We start from the raw sequence: 19,883 nt of genomic DNA, 5'->3' as shown, positions 1-19,883 counted from the left end.
GTCTTTATTTGCATCTTGAATCTCAGTGGTGTTCCTTTCCCTCTTAAGACTCTTTAGTGAACAATTTCAAGGCAAATTGTGTTGACAATCTTTTTCTTTCTCAGTGTATGTGTTTAGTGATGTAGTCCCATGGTAAGGACATAGATGCTCGTCCTACTCTTTCAAATGCAAATATCATTTTCCATTTTTCTTTTTATTCCCACCAAGGCCGTGTCCCGAGGCTGCCTGAGACACACACACACACACACACACACACAAGCATTATCGCTCTCTGCTTACCGGTAATGTTGTAGCGTCTCTCATCCCCGCTGTAGACCATTTGGTCGTTTTGATAGACGCGGTACTCTGTAATGACTCCATTGGGCCTATGAGCGGCATAAAAAGTGAGACGGGGGCTCCATAAGTATGTTATACTGTAGTATTGGATTTTACATACCGTGAGTTTATGCTGCATACATTTGGGGAAAATGAGCCACAGGTGATATATTACACTCTCACCAACATTCTGCCATCAAGTTATGTTATGTCGCTGTTAGTTGGTGTGTTTTATGCTAAGATTACATGACGAACAAGATATAAAAATGCATGATAAAGTCAAGTGCTGGATCTAAGTAAGTGATGTTTAATGTAATGTGATTTACCTTGCTGGAGCTTCCCAGGTGACATAAAGAGCTGAGGGTGATGGGAGTGCAGATGGGGGAGAAACAGCATCAGGAGCTGACAAGAGAAGATCAATGTTACTGACCACATGTAACAACTTTTTGATCTTGCTTCCATTAATCTTGTATGTAGAATAGTAACCGACATTGGTTTAATATGTTATGTGACAAAACAGGGCTGCACGGCGACTGAGTGGCTAGCGCGCAGGCCACACAGCTAAGAGACCTGAGTTCAATTTCTATCCTCGGCCATCTCTGTGTGGAGTTTCCATGTTCTCCCTGTGCATGCGTGGGTTTTCTCCAGGTACTCCAGTTTCCTCCCAGATTCCAAAAACATGCTAGGTTAATTTGCGACTCCAAATTGTCCATAGGTATGAATGTGAGTGTGAATGGTTGTTTGTCTATATGTGCCCTGTGATTGGCTGGTGACCAGTCCAGGGTGTACCTCGCCTCTCGCCCGAAGACAGCTGAATAGAATAGGCTCCAGCACCCCCGTGACCCTCGTGAGGATAAGCGTTAGAAAATAAATGAATGAATGAATAAATATGACAAAACAGTAGTAACTGTATCCAAACTTATATGAAAGCAAACAACATATTTTCCAAATATACTCCCACTGTAGGAGAAAAAAATCCAAATACTGCCTATTACTTACCATTTACTTAAATAATGTCCCCTGAGAGTCAGGGGAAGTGGGTTAAAATGTCTCTGTGATGGTGGCAAAAAGGATATGTTCATTCTCTTCCTAACACGGTACAGTATCTTAACTCAAGGCTCAGAATGAGAATCAATAGTAATCTTTTTTTTTTCTTTTACTTCAAATTGATTTTTGCTGTGTCTGCGCTGACCTCGGCTGTCACATTATCTCCCCAACAAGGCAAGTTAGTCCCACACAGATTAATGTAGAGGCTAACATATGAAGAAAAAACTCTTTTTTTTTCTCTCAGATCTCACTCAGATAAGTGACATGACTCTCCTCCGCACAATGTGTCCTTTGCTCACTTAGAACGTGTCGCCATTTGTCCTTATTTTCCTGCTACTATTTATTTCATTCTGATCTGTCACTTGTTCTTGTCTGGGTGCTCTTTTCCTTTCCACTTACAAGTACAAATCTCTCGACTGAAACTTTAGTCTGTGTGTGTGTGTGTGTGTATGTGTGTGTGTGGTTCAGAAGAGGAACGCTATTGCTTAAAAAGGATGGGGAAAGAAATGTTGCTTGTGCATCATGGTTTTACCTTCCTCTGGGGTTGTGAGGATGGATGTCATATTAGCAGCATAGAGACTGCTGTGAAGACTTTCAGTGCAGCCAGTTGCAATACAAGCACTTACAGTCACCAAGTACTGAGTGGACGGGGTGAGACCAGAAAGAACACCTGAACAAAACAGAATTCCAGAATTTTCAGGTTAAATGTAGAAATCCTAAGCTTTAGTCAGAAGTTTATTTTTATATCTATATATATCTTTATGTCTAATAGCTTTATATCTAAAACCACAATATTCAACTGTTTTCAGCAAATATTTTGATTTTGCTAGTTGCCACTTTGCTCTGATAGATACTTTATTGATGTTTGCAGGAAATTAACTTGTTACTGCAGCCACATATTCAAACATTGCAGGACAAATAATAAGTATTAAGGTAGTAAAAAATAAATGAAATAAACAACCTACTATATTTATATATTAGATTACTTGCGTATCGATATCAGTATTTGTATAACCTCATACAATGTCAACAAATAAACTTTGCAACACAAATAGAAACCAACAAAATACCTCATAAAATCACATTTAACACCATTAAATACCTTTTAATAGCCTTGATTTTTAATCATTATTGTTAAAGGCTATTGCCTTGTGGTGAGATATTATTTTTGTAAATAAAGGCATTCAAATTTATTGCAATTTTTGAATAAAATCAATATGTTATTAAAAATATATAGTTGTCAACTCTTTATGTGCCTTCATGAAATTAATATTGTAGCTTCAGATATTAATTTGTTGTATGTTTTCTGCAGTGTTTAGGACTGTTATGCATAATTACAAAGATCCCCATAGTGCTGAAGCATGTGTGGTCAAAAAGATTAAGAACCCACATACCAGGGGTGCTGAAAGCTTGCTTTTCACCACCGTTTTGTAAACATGTACTTCACAACTAGATGTGTAAAAAAGAATAAGCCACCAGCCATAGCAACATAGACAATTGCATTCAGTCAACAACCAATCAAGACTGGCAAAAATAACGATTCCCTTGTGTGCGTGTCCTGTTACTGAGGCTGATTTCAACAAGTACTTTCGTTGTCAAATCTCTATGACGCTGTTGCTAAGTAGAAGTACCGCGCTTGGCAAGGGAAGTGTCCTTTTTATTGTTCTTTTTTGTCCCCTCTCCACTTTTTCACTGTTATGTCCATCCCTCCTCATCCTCGGTTGCCCTCCACTTGTCTGACTGAGCCACACTCCCCCCCTCCTCTCTCTCTCTCTCTTTGTCACCCATGTCTTTTAATTCAATTAGAGGCCAGGGCCCCACTCCACTGCCATTACACCCTCATTTGCGTTCTGTGTTTTTGAGCAGTTGGTGTAATTCTACAGTCAGGTGTCAAGCCCATCATAAATTAACAAGAAGCCTTATCACGGCTGGACATAATGTCTGGCAGAGAGACAGGGAGGGGATGGAGGAGCTGAGCGGGAGACACCGAGAACGACGGGGACGGGCGAGCTCATCTTCATATTTGCCTGGAGACATGGCGGCGTGGAAGAGGTGGGGAACGAATAGCAGCGGTGGACGCCGACATCATCGTCAGCACTGAAGATGAAGCGAGGAAAGATCGAAAAATGAGAGAGAGAGAGAGAAAGAGAGTTGGAAGGAGCGATGCCAAGGTATGACATCATTGGGATAGTCTTGAGTGTCTTGCTCCAAATGAGGACAGTCTGCAAACGCTGGGGACTCGCCAAGGAGACATTAACGGGCTTGCATGGACGATGAGTGTGTGCGCGTGTTAGTAAGGAAGACATTGAAAAGAATACTGGCCAAAAAGGCCAAGAAGCAATAAGTCATCAAGAACATCCCAATCTGAAGTGGGTTAATTCTCTTTTTCTGAACCACTATTAGGCTAACTATAGTTACTGGGGGACTGTCTGCATTCAAACTAATATCAACAACAAAAAGGTTTTTACCTGTGAAATTTCCGTTAGCCAGGTATACGACTTTGATAGGCGGCACCTCTGGCTGGTCTCTATTGTAGGCTCTCAACTCATACCTGTCAATCACGCCTCTGAGATCACCTGTGGGTGGTGCCCAGCTCACCTTGGCACTGAAGCCATTCACAATCTGCAGCATGGAGGGAGGCGGGACGGTGCTCGGTACTGGGAAGGAAGAGAAGTCTAAATTATTCAGTATATGCTACACAGACAGAAGTATTGGGACACATGGCCATGACACCTACAGAAAGTTTGCAGATGAGTGACAACCAGTGTGTCTCAAACCTTGTGTTCATCCAGTGAACATACGTACATTACAGCAATACATTGCAATGTAAACATCAAGACAAAAAAAAAAACTATCATAGAGAGGCAACAGGTTGGGAGTACAAGAGGTTAAAGAAAAAGTACCCCCCCATTTTATGTTTAATAGGATGAGTAAATCATGCCTCACCATTAGCATAAATAGTATTTATGAGAGTTGTAACTTTTTCAGCGCTGATTTAATACAGCAGGCCATTCATTCTGGGGCTATATTTCACTATAATCAACCTCCTTCCATTTAATTGGTACTCTCCTTTCCTTTCGCAACAAGACATCGTTGGAGGATGGACCAATGGACGTCAAACCTCCCTGATCTGCACCATCCTCTTCACCATTCGGGGGTCCAAGGCAAACCCATCCAAACCCTCTACATCCTTGTACTGCACTGACAAAAGTTAATTCATTCATTCATTTTCTACCGCTTTTCCTCACGAGGGTCACAGGGGGGCTGGCGCCTATCCCGTCTTCGGGCTGTCTTCGGGCGAGAGGCGGGGTACACCCTGCCAGCCAATCACAGGGCACATATAGACAAACAACCATTCACACTCACATTCATACCTATGGACAATTTGGAGTCACCAATTAACCTAGCATGTTTTTGGAATGTGGGAGGAAACCGGAGTACCCGGAGAAAACCCACGCATGCACGGGGAGAACATGCAAACTCCACACAGAGAGATGGCCGACGGTGGAACTGAACCCTGGTCTCCTAGCTGTGAGGTCTGCGCGCTAACCACTAGACCGCCATGCCGCCCACTGACAAAAGTTTTTTACATTTATTTTCATTTCCATTTTTACAAAATGTATGTAATTTAGGCCACATTTTGCGTGCCTTTGACATCTTTATCTGTTTCATAGCCATGTTTAAATACCCCCGTGTGAGGGACCCTGGAAATCTTAGGGCCCCCAAGGAAGTCCCCTCCTGCTCTTCACTTCCTGTGTCCATCCAACACAACTCAATACTTAACATAGTATGTATAGGATATTAGTCAAGCAGATAATGTATCTCATTATCAACAATTATTTAAGCACTGTCAAGTAATTCCCCCACCACCCCTTTTTACACTTGAACTCATTCCACGATTACCTAATCATTTTGCAGCTTTTTCCTCCATTTTCATCCACGCTCTCCTCCCTTCCACATGCACTCACCTTTGCCTCTCAATCCTCCATCCTCCCTTCTTCCCCTTGGTTCTTATTGTATTTATTAGCACTTGCTTCCTCCCTCCCTTCCATTCCTCTCTGTGGTCACAGCACACCAGACCTGCCAGTGTATCGTTCACTACTAATGAGCAGCTTTATATTACACAAGGGAGCACATGGGCCATTCTGGGTTAACAGCCTTTTACTGGGATGCCCTTTATAGTGGCTTTATCAATCTCTCATAGCGTCAGGCACGTGTAATATCACTAGGCCCGGATGAGCCTTACATATTGCAAGATGTAGTGCGTTTTCTTTTCAAAACCTATGGTGGCCGGAGGGGCACTCCAGCAGGTGGGATTCCTTCTGACTTGCTGTCAGCCAAAAGACATTGGTTGTGAATGTAAAATGTAAATAAATGAAGGGGGACACACACACACCAAGTGAGATGTCTTCTTACCTCTGCCCCGGCTGCGTCCTCTCTGCCAAGGAGAGGCTGCCCAGCCTCCTGCACCTAAAGCTATAAACCTGTACAGGTATTCTTATAGCAGGAGGTGTTTAGGATTGGGATGGAGAAAAAGGATGGAGGAAAAGCAAGTACAATATTAGGTAAAACAGAACATTGTCATGAATGTACTAGATGATGTACAAGTATCAGTCAAGAGCAAGAAAGTCCAGGTTCTGGAATCACATTCTTTAAGTTGTAAGTATCTACACTGTGCGTATGTGAATCCATGCGTGTGGACACCAAACCTACACCATGACACTCATCAATTTAGCTTGTTAGCTTCCTTCGTCGAGAGTGAACCATGTCAATTACAGAGAAACATGGTGTTCACAGTCACTTTATTGCAAATGCTGATCCGAAATCAGAGAAGAGGAAGACTGCAAATGTGAACGAGTCATATAAACACAGGAAATAATGTACTTTAAGTCAACAGCCCTTATAGTCAAGTTATTCAATTTAGTTCAGGCTCTTGGCCCAGCCAGCCAGCCACGAGTTTCCCATGTGACCCCTTTGGGATAACTAACTGCCCACCTATGTTGTACAGTAATATACTCTCTACTCACACATAGACAAATGCTACTATAGAAAGTGATGAGGGAGGCCACTGTTTGTTTACAGGGATTTTTTTCTGATTAAAGCGAGGAGCAGACGATTTATAAAAACCTGACTTTTTACAGGTTTTATCCAGTCTACGTGTGTTTCTATTTTACACATAATAATGTCACGACTGAGACTGCTTTTAAGGTGCACAGCCGAAAGCCTTCAACAATAATGCACTTTACAAGACAGGAAAAAAAGGTTTTCGATGCTTAATAGATACTTGGAAGATGACAAGTGAAATAAAAAAAGGTTTATACGAGCTATGCCAATCTGATACCACTACGCAGTGATGCAACCCTTTGATTTATGTCAAGATTGCTATTAACGACAGATAATGTAAAAAGTGCACCATATGCAAATGCACTAAGTGTGTTCCTTTAAAGCCTCTTTGGTCCTCTTTGTGTCGCATGGCTGGACGGAATTCAGCAGCCGCATTCAGTGACCTCAACTTTTCCTACACGCATTAAAATTAGCTTTTTCAATTTGAAAACATAGCACAGTCCACACACAAGGTCAAGTGTAATTTTGGAGCATGTGCATGTATGTGGGCACGTCTGTGAAAACCACGTGAATCTCCACTCCAGTAATGTTTATGGAGCAATGTCATTCTGAAAAAGACTGATCTTGAGATGTGTTTTCTCGGGGACCACCAAAGCCTGGCTATCCCATAAAGCTATAGCATTTATCTGGAGTGGCTTTGTGCATTCCTTGTATTTAGTTTATTTGTTGTGATGTAAAACGTGTATGAGATAAAACCAAAAGAGTTGTTGACCTTGAGATATGCATACAACATATCTTACATGTACTGTGTAGTAATTCACATTCAGCTAAGGGGATTCTATGACAATCGTGGGCAATGGTGACATCATCTTAGGCCAAAAAAAAAGTTGATGAAAAAGATGATTTGCAATTCTTACCAGTGAATGGCGGCAGACTGTAATCAAAGGCGTGCGTCTCTCTCCCAGTGAAGATCAACACTGTGTCATTTCCCCTGCAGTTGTAACGGCTTTCACTAGTAGGACAGCCGTCGAGGAAGATTCTAACAGAACGCCGGGAGGCAACAGAGAGATTCACACTTTGACTGACAGGAGGGCTTGTTGTTTCATCACTTTGAATGCTGAGGCCCCTTATGCAACCTCCAAAGCCTGCAAGGGAGGAAAGGAAAGAAGGGCAAAAGTATCAAACCATGAAAGAAAATTAAGTTTTTGTCTTGTAAATTAAGTCTTGCATTGATCTAGAATTCTGCTTTGCGTAACGTGCATTTGTAAATTAATGCCTGTCATAGCATTATTATGCCCGAACAGGAAATGTTTTGACACAGCACTTCTATTGAGTAGCTATGTAGATAATAAAGTGTCAGGTCACTGCATCTGTCTTACCCTTTGACACATACACAGATCTTACCCTGTCTGTGACTGTGGAAGCGCAAAGCAGGGTGGGTGAGCTGAGTGGGCACCCCGCCCAAATATAATGGTGAGTCAACATGAAGCCCCCCTGCTGCTCCAGCTCCCCTCATCTCCTCTGCCCAGTCATCGACAGCCGCAGAGATGAGGGAGACGCGCTTTGCTAGGGAGAGCTGCTTCCAGTCGCCATCGCAGTAGCTCAAACCCACCCACATACTAAGCTCAGTCACATGACCTCCACTTGCGAGAACGAACAAAAGGAGGCCACTCTTCAGCTCCACCTAAAAAAAATAATAATTAAAAGAAGCAATATCACAAGATTTCTAAATGAGATACAACGTACCAGCATATAGTCATCAGTCTGTGTGTTGTATGAAAAAAGTAGAAGTGCATTCAACTGGTCTGTTCTAAACTCCATGGAGATGTCAAAGTCCTTTCCTCCACGGAACAAATCTTTGCTCAACTCCAAGTAACCTGAATGCAACAGGGAATAGCATGGCAACATAAGCAGCCACTGGAGATATAGATATAATAATCACTTCATGACTTGTACAATAAATAATCACCCGCATACACTCCCATCATAAACAATCAACATTTGCCCTACCGTGACCCAGAAAATGAGCCCCATCTCCAATATGAAGTGGGCATCCCTCCCAGCTTTCATATGCTGACATTTTATTTGTGGCTTTTGTCCAGTCCAGGTGACTCCACTTCTCTGAGGGTCTATCAGTCATCTTAAAGCGCACGTCTCTCAAGCAACCGGAGAAACCCCGCCGCATCAGCCGGGTGGGCCCTGATGGCACAGACAAGAAGAAAAACCATTAACTGTCACTCTTAAAATGTTTTTTACATTGTGGTTTCCTATAGTTTCAAAGTTTAACATCTACAGAGCAGAAGCGATTCAGACCTTACCACGAGAATGACACATAAATACTACTGAAATACCACAAATTATATTTTTACTAATATCTACAGGAAGAGTAGAAATGCACGAACCTAGGTCTTTCCTCCGTAGAGTAAAATCTCCTGGCAGTCCTCCGATGAACACTCCTGTATTCTCACCAATTATAGTGCTGCCACTGGAGGCTGAAGCACTACCTGGTGTAGTACAGAGTGAGAGAGTGCATGTTTGGGGGATTGACAAGAAGGTAAAAGGAAGAAAGGTTACTTAAACCTCAGCCACCACATTTAGATACACTTTCCAGTGGATAGTGACGTGCGTGGACGAGTGAAGTGGAAGCTAATATTTAATAAAGTTTTGAAGTCTGATGCAGAGACTTCTGGCACATCTTAAGTAAGTCTGATTACTACAGCTTCTGTTTGGACTGCTCGGACCGCCCAACTGTCCACTAGGTTTCCAAAGGCTGGACTACTGTGTGATACCTCAAGCTATGTAAATAGCTAAACTGCCCCGAGACAAAAGTGACTCCAAGAGTGATAACAAAACAGAGAGAGACTGAAAACATGTGTGACGAAGGACTTATAAAGCTGTTCAATTGTGACGCTGAAGAAGATGACTTTAGTGGTTTTAATTCCCAGGAGGAGGAAGACAAAGATGAATGATTTTTCTGTGTAACATCTCTCTGTGTATTAAATATCCCATGCTTTGAAATGAACACCTGTAGCTTATATACTGGTGCACCCTATATATTTTTTTATTTACACTTACAGTTAAGATACAGTCTGGAAATTATGGTAATTTAATCAATAAAACCATCATATTACAGAAGACATACAGCCACAACATTAGGTACACCTTCACTTTTTCAATGAGACTACAGTAATTATTAAACAAACCTGCTGTTTATTCTATTCTAGTTTGGTTCTTACATTGCATTTCATCAACCTAGATCAGGGGTGGGCAAACTTTTTGACTCGCGGGCCGCATTGATATGACAAAATTTCCGGGGGGGTGGGGAGGGGCAGACTATATATTTTACACGTAACAGTCCACCTGGTATTATTGTATCTGTAAAATTGTCATGCAATCTGCTATTATTATTTATTATTTTATATTTATATTTAAATATTTTAAAAATAATAAAATATTATAATAATTACAATAAAATTACAATAATAATTATTATATTATTATTATGTAAAATATGCAAATATAACAATATTATTATATATAATTAATATAATAATTAGCATTAATATAATAATTATAATAATCTAATAATCTAATATTAATCTAATAATAATAATAATAATAATAATAATAATAATAATTATTATTATTATTATTATTATTATTATTATTATTATTATTATTATTATTATTATTATTATTATGTGCTTGTGTCCCTTTTTTCAGGAGCACTTTGTAAACAACAGACCATGTCAAAAAATGAAATTGATAAAACCATCAAAAGGTTGGCTCAGGCCATGATGCCAGGTTGTATGTTGAGTTTAAATGAAATACTTTGGAAAGATTGGGCGGGCCGTATTCAAACACTTGGCGGGCCAGATGTGGCCCCCGGGCTGTAGTTTGCCCACCCCTGACCTGGATGCTACACGTAAGGTGAACCTAATGCTGTGAATGGTGAATGGATGACCACCTACGGCACTAAGAGACATAAGTGTGTTTGTGTGGGTTAAATCTCTAGTTTCCTCACCGGATTCCTCAAAGAGCAGCTAGGATTAACCTGGCTAATGCCTCAACAACTGGGAAATTTACACACAAAGCAGCGGATATGCACAATTACTTCTACATCCTACACTGTTTGCTTTCACAGACTGTATAACCATAGAGCACGTAGAGCATTAACATTTATTTACACACCCACACAAACAGGTGATACATGCAGCGGTCAGTGTGAATAAGATACCTCTGTATTGATTGTTTACAACGATTGTTCCCACAGCTCCTTGCCTCGTTGCTGTGATGTGGTGCCACTGCCCGTCGTTGTAGAGGCGCTCTCCATCCCCCTGTGCACTCACGGCCACCACTGAGCCCTTTGCAAAGCAGCAAAGATGAAACATTTGAAGGAACTGGATAAAACTGTGCAAAAAATCTAACCAAAAAAAAAGATTAACTGTCTTTGCAGGGATATTTTGGCAGGTATGAGGAGGAATAATTGCTGTGAATGCAGTGAAACTAAATGTCCCAGTAGTCCTACATTTAAGAATACAAGAAATGCCGTATTGACCTGAACTGAATATATATATTATTTCTCCACAAGCCAGTCAAAGCTTCTTGTCACTCGGCCTGGAGAGATGCAATTGAGATGGTAAAAATAACATAGCACCACTCATTAATTAAGCATCAGCATTAATGTACCTTACTTACGTAACGTTAGCCGTGTGCAGTGCTAGATTTCGCTTATTATAATGGTTTTCCCTTAAAGTTAACGTGACTTCATACAGGGTTTATTTTATTTCATTTTTTCATGTATTTTTTTTTTACTTATTTTGTATTTGACAACCTACCACATCCCATCCTGCTACCGTAAATATGATTAAGCATTCACGTAATTACTTTGTAATAATTTTGCACAAATTTGTTTAATCAGCTGTTTTTGTACTGTCAGGAGACTTTATAGACACCCTGTATTAATGAAAAATCACACGTAGAGTTTAATAAATAAAGGTTTAGTAGATTATTTTCATTCTTACTATTCAAATTGATCACATTAGATATTATCCAGCATTCTGTAGCTACGTCACCTGAATACAAATGTTTTTTTTCCCGTCAGGAATGTGAAGGTTATTGCACATGGCAAACATGAACATGCATGTAAACTCCCCAGAAACACAAGCCGGTCTGGACAAAGCTCTACTGACCACCTATTAAGTCTGACATCATTGTTGTGATCAGCTTTTAGCAAGTTAGAGACAAATCAGGTAGTAAAACACGAGCACCGGATCGGTGAAGGCCTACAAAAAACGCACTGACAGCACAGAGCCACACACAAACAGTGATGAAGATTTAATGATGGGATCAATAAATGTATGAATGCCAAAGTATATCAGCCTCTGGCACCTTTACAGCCAGCGCTAGGCGGCTCTTCTTGACAAGACAGCAGGGGGGGGGGGTGTTCTGTCCCTTTTACAGGGACACACACCCAGATCAAATTCACGCCAGTTAAATACGCAACAACTTCCAAACAACTATCCCTGGGTGTGCCCTTGAGCAAGTCATTACAAGCGTTACAAGCATTACTACTCAAGGGGCTTTGTAGAACTGCTGGTAGTAAATTCTCCACACCCACTGTATGAAAACACACAGCAAAATGGTCGATGGTGTCAATCACACAGCATGTTTGTAACGGAACCAACAGCTGACAGACCATGCACGGGCGGTGAGCAGGTTTCTCATACTTGTGTCACCTGATGAGCGAGTTGCTGGTGTCGTGCTAAATTACACCCTGTGCACTAGTAATCCCATCAGACTACCTAACAGAGAGAATGGATGGATGTAAGTGGGGGGAACACAGCGGAGGTAATTATCCCAAACTAGCCTAAACAAAAGAGTCGGCCCAGTTGGAGAAGACACACTTAATTACGCATCCCACAGAATTTAACAAATTGTTACGCTTTTATGAATACATGTAGATTACTGCATGGTTACTGCATATTATCACATACTACAGTATTAATTGGCCCTGTACCCTAGAAACCGCCCATGAATGATACGGGAAAAGGCCGAAATGATACTGTGTCAAAGCCCAGGGCAGTGATACTGATAAAATATAGAGTTTAACCATGTCCAGTATCAGCCCCAGTAGCTGTCCACTCAGAGCGTGCTGCTCTGGTAAACAACCAATCAGAGAACAGCGCACAAGCGTGAACACACACTATAAATATTCCTAGTGCTTCTCCAGTCACCAAAAAAAACAAACTTGATTTAATGGAACCTATAAGTATGTGTTATTTTGTTTGGGAACCTCATGAAGTTATGTGCAATGATCTGCTATCATTGCTTTCATCATCCAAGTCATTGACTCCTCAGCCTCGCTACATGTGTCTGTAAGGATGGATAAGGGATGTGTGGAAGACTGTGTATGCAAGGGTGCGAAGCTTAATTAGCTTCCAATTGGTATTCATGCGTGGTGACTGCAGGGAACGAGTTAATTGCAGTCCAATTCAAACGTTGACACACTTTTAAAGTTTTTTTTCCACCCCCTCTTGCTCCACCTCCCTGACATGAAGCAAAGAGTGAGTTACACACATTTACAGTATAAGATGAGAGCGTGTGAGTGACAAAAAGGAAGAACGAGACGGAGTGGAGGACCAAAACTGTTGAAGGTGAGCACTATGTCAAGTGAGAAGAATTAGATTTTAACCTAGGAAACAACGTTCTTAAATGCATCGTCAATGACTAGTGGTTTAGTTTGAATAACAGGGCTCTCGTTTCATAGAGCAGGCACACCCATAAGCCACTTATTTACAATTAAAAAGGGCATACCTGTGGATCAAACAAGAAGTAAGGACGGCCATTTTTGATCTGAATAGCAATGAATTCTTCCTGATTTCCAGGAGAAAGGGCACAAAGCAGCATGCCATCTGGAGAGCGAGTCTTGAAACTCAACTCAATACCTGAAACAAAGATGAAGAGATTGTGAGATAACAGGACAAGATCTTCATGACAAAGTTGAGAAAACACCTTTAGACTTCATATATCCATAGTTCTTGTTACATCTCCATCAAGTTCATGATCTCCCGACTGCACCAAACCTCTAAGCTGACATCATTTTCGCTAAAGCCAACTGTCGAGGATAATCTTACCACAAAGACACTTTGGGAAAACATGAACATCAGAGGACGAGTCTCGGTGGACTCACTTGATTCCACTACTTTTAAAAGATCTTACTTGTAATCTCTAGCTTTTATCTCTAAAACCGAAATCTTCCAAAGATATTGTGGCTCCTCCTCCCCGCATAACAGCATAACAGCTTTTCCTTTTCTATACTTCTCTTTAAGTGCTCGCACAGGAAGTGAAAACCAGCACAAGGTTAGAACGAACTTTATCCGTTTGGGATTTCAACTCAACCTGTACCTGCAGTTCCTCAAAAGAAAAAAAAACACACACAACCAGTGACACAGGTTATATCAATAGTCTGTGTGAAAAGAGAAGGCCTTCACAAGGTTTTGAGCATTAAAATAATAGAAGAACTAATGTCTTTCAATATGCCCATAAATATATATTCACTTTTATATGGACAGGAAATAGGAAGAGAAAGTGGTCATGGAATCAACAGTGCCTCTGCTCAAATCAAATCAAATCAACTTTATTTGTATAGCACTTTTCCTGCAAAGACATGCAACACAAAGTGCTTTACAGAATTAAAACAATTACCACAATTAAAAGGAAAAAACAAAGAAACAAAAGAAAGCCCCTCCCTCCCAACCTCCATACTAGACACACACACAATCACACACAGTAGGGAGACATGGCATGGCACTGAGGATCAAGGAAACGCCACCTTTGGGGCCGTCCACACTGGGAGGAGCTGCAGGCCGTGCCATCGGGGGCACCCCCCGACTCCGACAGACGGGCGGACCCCCCCAATAAAGGGAGGAACCCCCAGCCGGCTGGGTCGAAGGGACCCAAGGATGGCACCCCCTCAGCCATCCTTGGGTCTTAGATAAGCTAAGTGTAAGATAAGTGCTCTGCCAGCACCCCCCCCCCCCCCGTCCAAGCTCTGCTTCTCTGTTTAACTGTTAGCAAGCCACATTTGTGGGAACCACAAAATCCAAAGAAATACAGCTGAATAGGTGCAAAAGTCTGGAAGAACTATAAAGCTTTGTGTGCTGGTTATTGTTTGTAGCTGCTCTATAGGAGTCCACAACTCATAAGCATAATAGGACCCCTTTAAGATTTGTACCCAAAAGCCTCAAGCAGAAATGTATGTTCTCACACACACACACACACGCTATCATGTTCCAACGGAGCCGAGATTGAATCTTAATCCGCTAGCAGATCTACAGTTGCATGAGTGCGTCTGTGGATGCGTGTGTATGTCTCTTCAGGGAACAGAAGTGTGGGAAGATCCGGAGGGTTGAATGCACGAAGTTCAGGGTTCATCAGGAGCCAGTGTTGGCAAAAATAATTAAGGGTGAATTCACTTAACATGCAGGGAAGTCAAACAGTTACATGGACAGTTCAAGATGAATACAGATGAACCATTTCCAGATAAATCCCTTTCACGCTATTCTGAATAGGAACATCTTCTCACTGGGCACAATCTTTTTAGTACACATTGCAATACTGTTAAATGTGGCACCTTTCTGACAGTGTCAATCAAAAAATCATATTTTTCTATATAGCTTTTTCAGGATATTTTAAGGTTTTATTTATATATTCATTCATTCATTTTCTACCTCTTATCCTCACAAGATTGCGGGGGTGCTGGAGCCTATCCCAGCTGTATTCAGCCGAGAGGAGGGGTACACCCTGGACTGGTCGCCAGCCAATCACAGGGCACATATAGACAAACAACCATTCACACTCACATTCATACCTATGGACAATTTGGAGTAATTTTGCCAATTAACCTAGCATGTTTTTGGAATGTGGGAGGAAACCGGAGTACCCGGAGAAAACCCACATATACACGGGAAAAACATGCAAACTCCACACAGGGTGGCCTTTTAATTATATTTTAGCAATAAATTGGTAAAGTAGGACTGAGTCATGTGGATCAATATACGATATATAGCCTGATATGCTTTCCACAAAGTGAGTTAAGACAAAAATTAAAAAAAATAGCCACTAAAACAAAAATAGTTAATTCTCTTTCTGAAATAAATACAGAACACATACAATATAATAGCTAGCTAGCTATGCTCAAACCCTAAACCTAATACCAAAACCACAAAAGAAAACAAGTTAAAGTTTCCCGTTTTGAGAGGAACTTTCTAAATGTCAGCAGTCACTCAAAAATACTTTACTTTGAACAGTATTATTTGGTTTTGGAAAGCAGAACCTTATAGGAGAGACAAAAAGTGACTGAAAACACCTTAATATTATATTTACAACTACAAATATGCTTGATTCTTAGTTTTTGTTCATTTAAAATTGGCCATCATTTTAATATTTTATCTTGGCTATCAAAGTTTAGAAAGTTAATAATTACAACGCCTCCTGCCTCCACCTTTTATCCTGTAGTAAGGAATATATTATTAGTCCAAAAAAACACAGCCAACCAAGGTGTGCCTTCTTGGGTGCTATTTATATTTGAGTCTAAAATGCACTTATCTTCATGCAGTTGATGTGATACATTCTCTTATAACAGACTTTCACAGAAAGCCAGACTTTTAGGCCACTCTTGAATGATTTATAAGCACATGTATATAAAGTAGACACTGCATAGGAGACAACATCACATATTCCTTGCATTGTGTGCATGTGTTGTGTACATCTAGCAGGCATGTGTCATTTACATTTGTGACCTTGTCACTGCAAAGAAGAGTGAAGTCATGACAGATACCTGACATTACATTACCCTCCTTTAACCTTCTCTGTGACACTCTCCTGATCGGGTCCCTTTGCTTTTAACCTTCCCCCATTCCCCCTCTGACCTTTTTTTTTTTTTTGCCTGACATTTATATTGATATTTTTCATTTAGCATATCGATTTCCATCACTTTTACTACAGCAGCTATCAACATCAAGGTTTTTTTTTGCAACCAAAAAATAGAAAGCTGCTGCCTTTGAATAATAAAAAAGTGATTGAACACACACACATATTTTTTTCTTCCAAAATTACAAATGTATCTGCATAAAAATTGCCATCAATTTTTATCAGCGCACATAAAATAACTGCCGCTCATTGCTGTTACTCACAGCCAGTATTCGCGTACATGTTGTAACAAGTATACGCACACTAAAGCAGTCTCAGAGAGGGAATCAACAATTTGCAGCCATGTTAAAGGGACATGAAGTTGGATGACACCACCATCAGCAGTGTACTACATCGTGACTGACCATCCACTTCATTCTGTGAGCAGAGTTCTGGTCAGATTTTGGTGATGAGGAACAAAAGAGTGATACATTTGCATCACAAAAATGCGTCAGACATCCCAATCACTCTCTGTTACTTTCTCATATCACTGCACAATGTCGCCTGTACATTGTTGAGTATGTTTCCCCACAGTGTTTACAAGCGTGGATGATCCGCTGTGGATGTCAAACTTGTGGACTGCGCTGGATCAAATTGAGGGGTAGATAATATAATGATGTTAGGAAAATGTTGCATATTTGAGCCTTTGTGTCTGCAAAACATGGAGGGACAGACTGTCAACACATGCTCAGGAAGGTGTTTGGTCCAAATGTACAGCAGCTAAGTGACACTCTGCTCGTGCTCAGCATTACTTCCTTGGGATTCCCCCTCAGGACTTGTGCTACTTCACGCTGACAACCACTTTGGAGCCATCAACAAACAGACCTGAGCACGCATCATGACAGGAGTCCCAGCTTCACACAGACCCACATACTGTATGCAGCCCAACACACACACACACACACACACACACACACAATCATCAAGTATTCTCTACAGGGATTTGGTCTAATTGGAAAAGACTAATCACAGCAGTGTCACCCTTCTGCTTGGACACTTGAATGAAAAGTATCTTAAGTGTTGTGTTTAAACATGCTTTCCCAGTTGGCTGGACGAAGAATATAAACAAGGAGGACGGTTTAGTGACTGGTGTGTGAAACATCACAAAGGCACCTCCTCCACACATTTAAAAGAAGATGCACTGCCATCAGATGATCTCCAACCCACATTGGTGGGAAAAAGTGGTGCCTCCCTTCCTGATTTCTTAATTTTTTGCATGTCTGTCACACTTAAATGTTTTAGATCATCAAACATATTAGTCACTGACAACACAACTGAACACAAAATTCAGTTTTTAAATGAAACCTCTTATTATTGATGGAGAAAAAAACTCTAAACCTGCTCCAAAAACATTTGTCATTTGGAGCAGATTACTTTCTCACCACAATGTACTGATTGGCTCTTGGATTGGTTGGTTTGGTCTGCACTGGAGTTTGGTGACTGTTCTCCGACCTGACCCGAGGAACAACACCCATGGGGAAAGAACCATGTTTGACTTTTGATCATGTTATCAAATTAATACACCTATGCTGTTCAGCAGTTTTAATTTAGCTGCACTGCAATCTGCGCACTCACTGTTCCATTAAATTATCACCCCAACATCTCATCAGCATCATGCCAGAAAAAAATACTTTATTATAGATAACATTGTATACTTAATAAACAGCAATATCCCATTAAAATAAATCATAAAAAGGGAGGTTTTTTTATTTTCCAGTATTGTTTCCAATGCTGTTAAATGTTTCTGCTCGCTCTGTCTCAGTAAAGGGAGGAGGTTGTGTGTAATCATCTAGCCAACATAACCTGAATAACTCCAGTCATGTTAGCTCTCTGCTGGCATTAATCAGAGCTTGGCGTATTAATGAGAGCGCGGCAGCTAGCTAATTACACCCATAGATTCTGCTGCAGCCCATTAAATATACAAATGACAGAATTAAAGAGCCCAGCCTCTTCTGATTAATCTTTAAATGGGGAAAAACTAATGATGTCTGTGCAAACTTTCCTTTCACACATTCCCCCCCCCCCCCTCCTCTCAACATCAGTGCCTGGCAATCAATCATATTAATTAGGGAGAAATAATTTGTATCATTTAACATTTCCCTCTTTTCCTGCTCAGTTACTGCAATGGTGCTGTAGCTGTACTGTATTAAACATGAACGCATGTTATCCAAGTCTATTTGTTTCAGCATTCCATCTTTTTTGGAGGTGTTTCATCTCTCTTCATTAAATGGAAGCTAAAGAAATACATCTGGATTAGCTGAAATACTATGTGAGGGGGCATGATCAGCCCCTTTCAGAAACAAATATCGTAGAAATACAAATGAGGAGGGAAGGACTGCATAATGTGTCTTAGAGCCTGTGTCCATTTAAATCCATTATTTCTTTGAGTGTAATGTATTCCAGTCTTTATGCACATGTTCCTTCAGCGATAAAAGTACTAGTATAAAGTAACATTATGGTGCATCATAGAAAAGATGAATGGACATACTTGCATTTATGGAAACAAGCACTTAGCGAGTATCCACATCAGTGCGCTAATTGCATATACTTAGAACCCTGTTTTAGCTGAAATTCAGCGTGGTATATACTGACCTAAAGTACCTCACGTTCATTTAGGATTAAGAAGCATCGTTAATCACAATTGAACAGACTCATTTTATGGAAACATGCACTCCTATCACAATAATAGCATACGTATGAAAAATAACCTGACAACAATCCTTTGGTGGAGGTCATAGGCCATATATGTATGCAATAAATAATTGGGATTTGATATGCAAAGTTTGAACGTCATGTGACTTTGCGTGTAGAAGCCCTCCATCCCCAAAAGACTACAAATTGGGAATCCAAATCTGACAGTTGTCATTGCACAGACTTCCTCTGTTTCCTTGAGGCATCAACGATTGACGACTCCCTCCTCTGTGATCAATTGACTCTCGAGGGGGCATTACACTGCATTACATTCATAATCCAATTTGGCTTTGATTTGTTCGCTGTTCCGTGCGCTTCGATGGGAATAATTGTCTGTAGATGATGCTATTAGTATTGATGGTTGTAAGAGGGCGATGGTTTGAGGACTGCTGACACATTGATGGTCCACAATAGATCCGGTCTGAAAGTGACTGCCTTATTCGTTACCTTTTATGAAGGAAGAGAGTGGCATATGCAGCGTAAGAAGGTTTTATTCAAAGATGGAGCAAGTTTTCGTTGTAATCAAAAACATGTGTTGATCTGCAACACAAGGCTTTTATATTGTGTTCAGCAGAAAGAGATGAGCGGGAGCCACATTAGCGTCGGTTCTGTCTGTTTCATATGTATGATGTAACTCGCATGGTTCAGCCTGTTGGCTAAACATGGTCCACAGAATGAGAGTCGTGAGTGCTGGCCGTTGAGATAAAAGGCAGGACTGTCATCTCAATGTCTAGCACAACTCTGAAGGTGTGAAGGAGTATGGCTCATTCATTCATTCATTCATTTTCTACCAT

The 19,883-nt window shown here is 40.8% G+C and overlaps 1 protein-coding gene across 1 annotated transcript in view; it reads right to left on the bottom strand.

Annotated features, from left to right (window-relative positions):
• The window catches only part of ush2a (Usher syndrome 2A (autosomal recessive, mild)), a 153,944-nt gene that overhangs the window by 88,091 nt on the left and 45,970 nt on the right, over positions 1-19,883 (bottom strand). Inside the window, exons 31-42 of the mRNA XM_078795872.1 lie at positions 13,243-13,373; positions 10,664-10,790; positions 8,829-8,930; positions 8,437-8,625; positions 8,173-8,303; positions 7,831-8,110; positions 7,344-7,571; positions 5,779-5,859; positions 3,831-4,019; positions 1,895-2,032; positions 642-717; positions 280-365 (exon numbers count right to left, since the gene is read on the bottom strand). Coding sequence (XP_078651998.1) covers positions 280-365; positions 642-717; positions 1,895-2,032; positions 3,831-4,019; positions 5,779-5,859; positions 7,344-7,571; positions 7,831-8,110; positions 8,173-8,303; positions 8,437-8,625; positions 8,829-8,930; positions 10,664-10,790; positions 13,243-13,373 — 1,758 coding nt within the window. The remainder of the gene's footprint in view (positions 1-279; positions 366-641; positions 718-1,894; positions 2,033-3,830; positions 4,020-5,778; positions 5,860-7,343; positions 7,572-7,830; positions 8,111-8,172; positions 8,304-8,436; positions 8,626-8,828; positions 8,931-10,663; positions 10,791-13,242; positions 13,374-19,883) is intronic.

Source organism: Doryrhamphus excisus, linkage group LG13, assembly GCF_037039965.1.
Source record: "Doryrhamphus excisus strain RoL-2023G ecotype Guam linkage group LG13, RoL_Dexc_Guam_v1.1, whole genome shotgun sequence".
Lineage (NCBI taxonomy): Eukaryota > Metazoa > Chordata > Actinopteri > Syngnathiformes > Syngnathidae > Doryrhamphus > Doryrhamphus excisus.
This window is presented reverse-complemented; position numbering and strand designations above follow the sequence as displayed.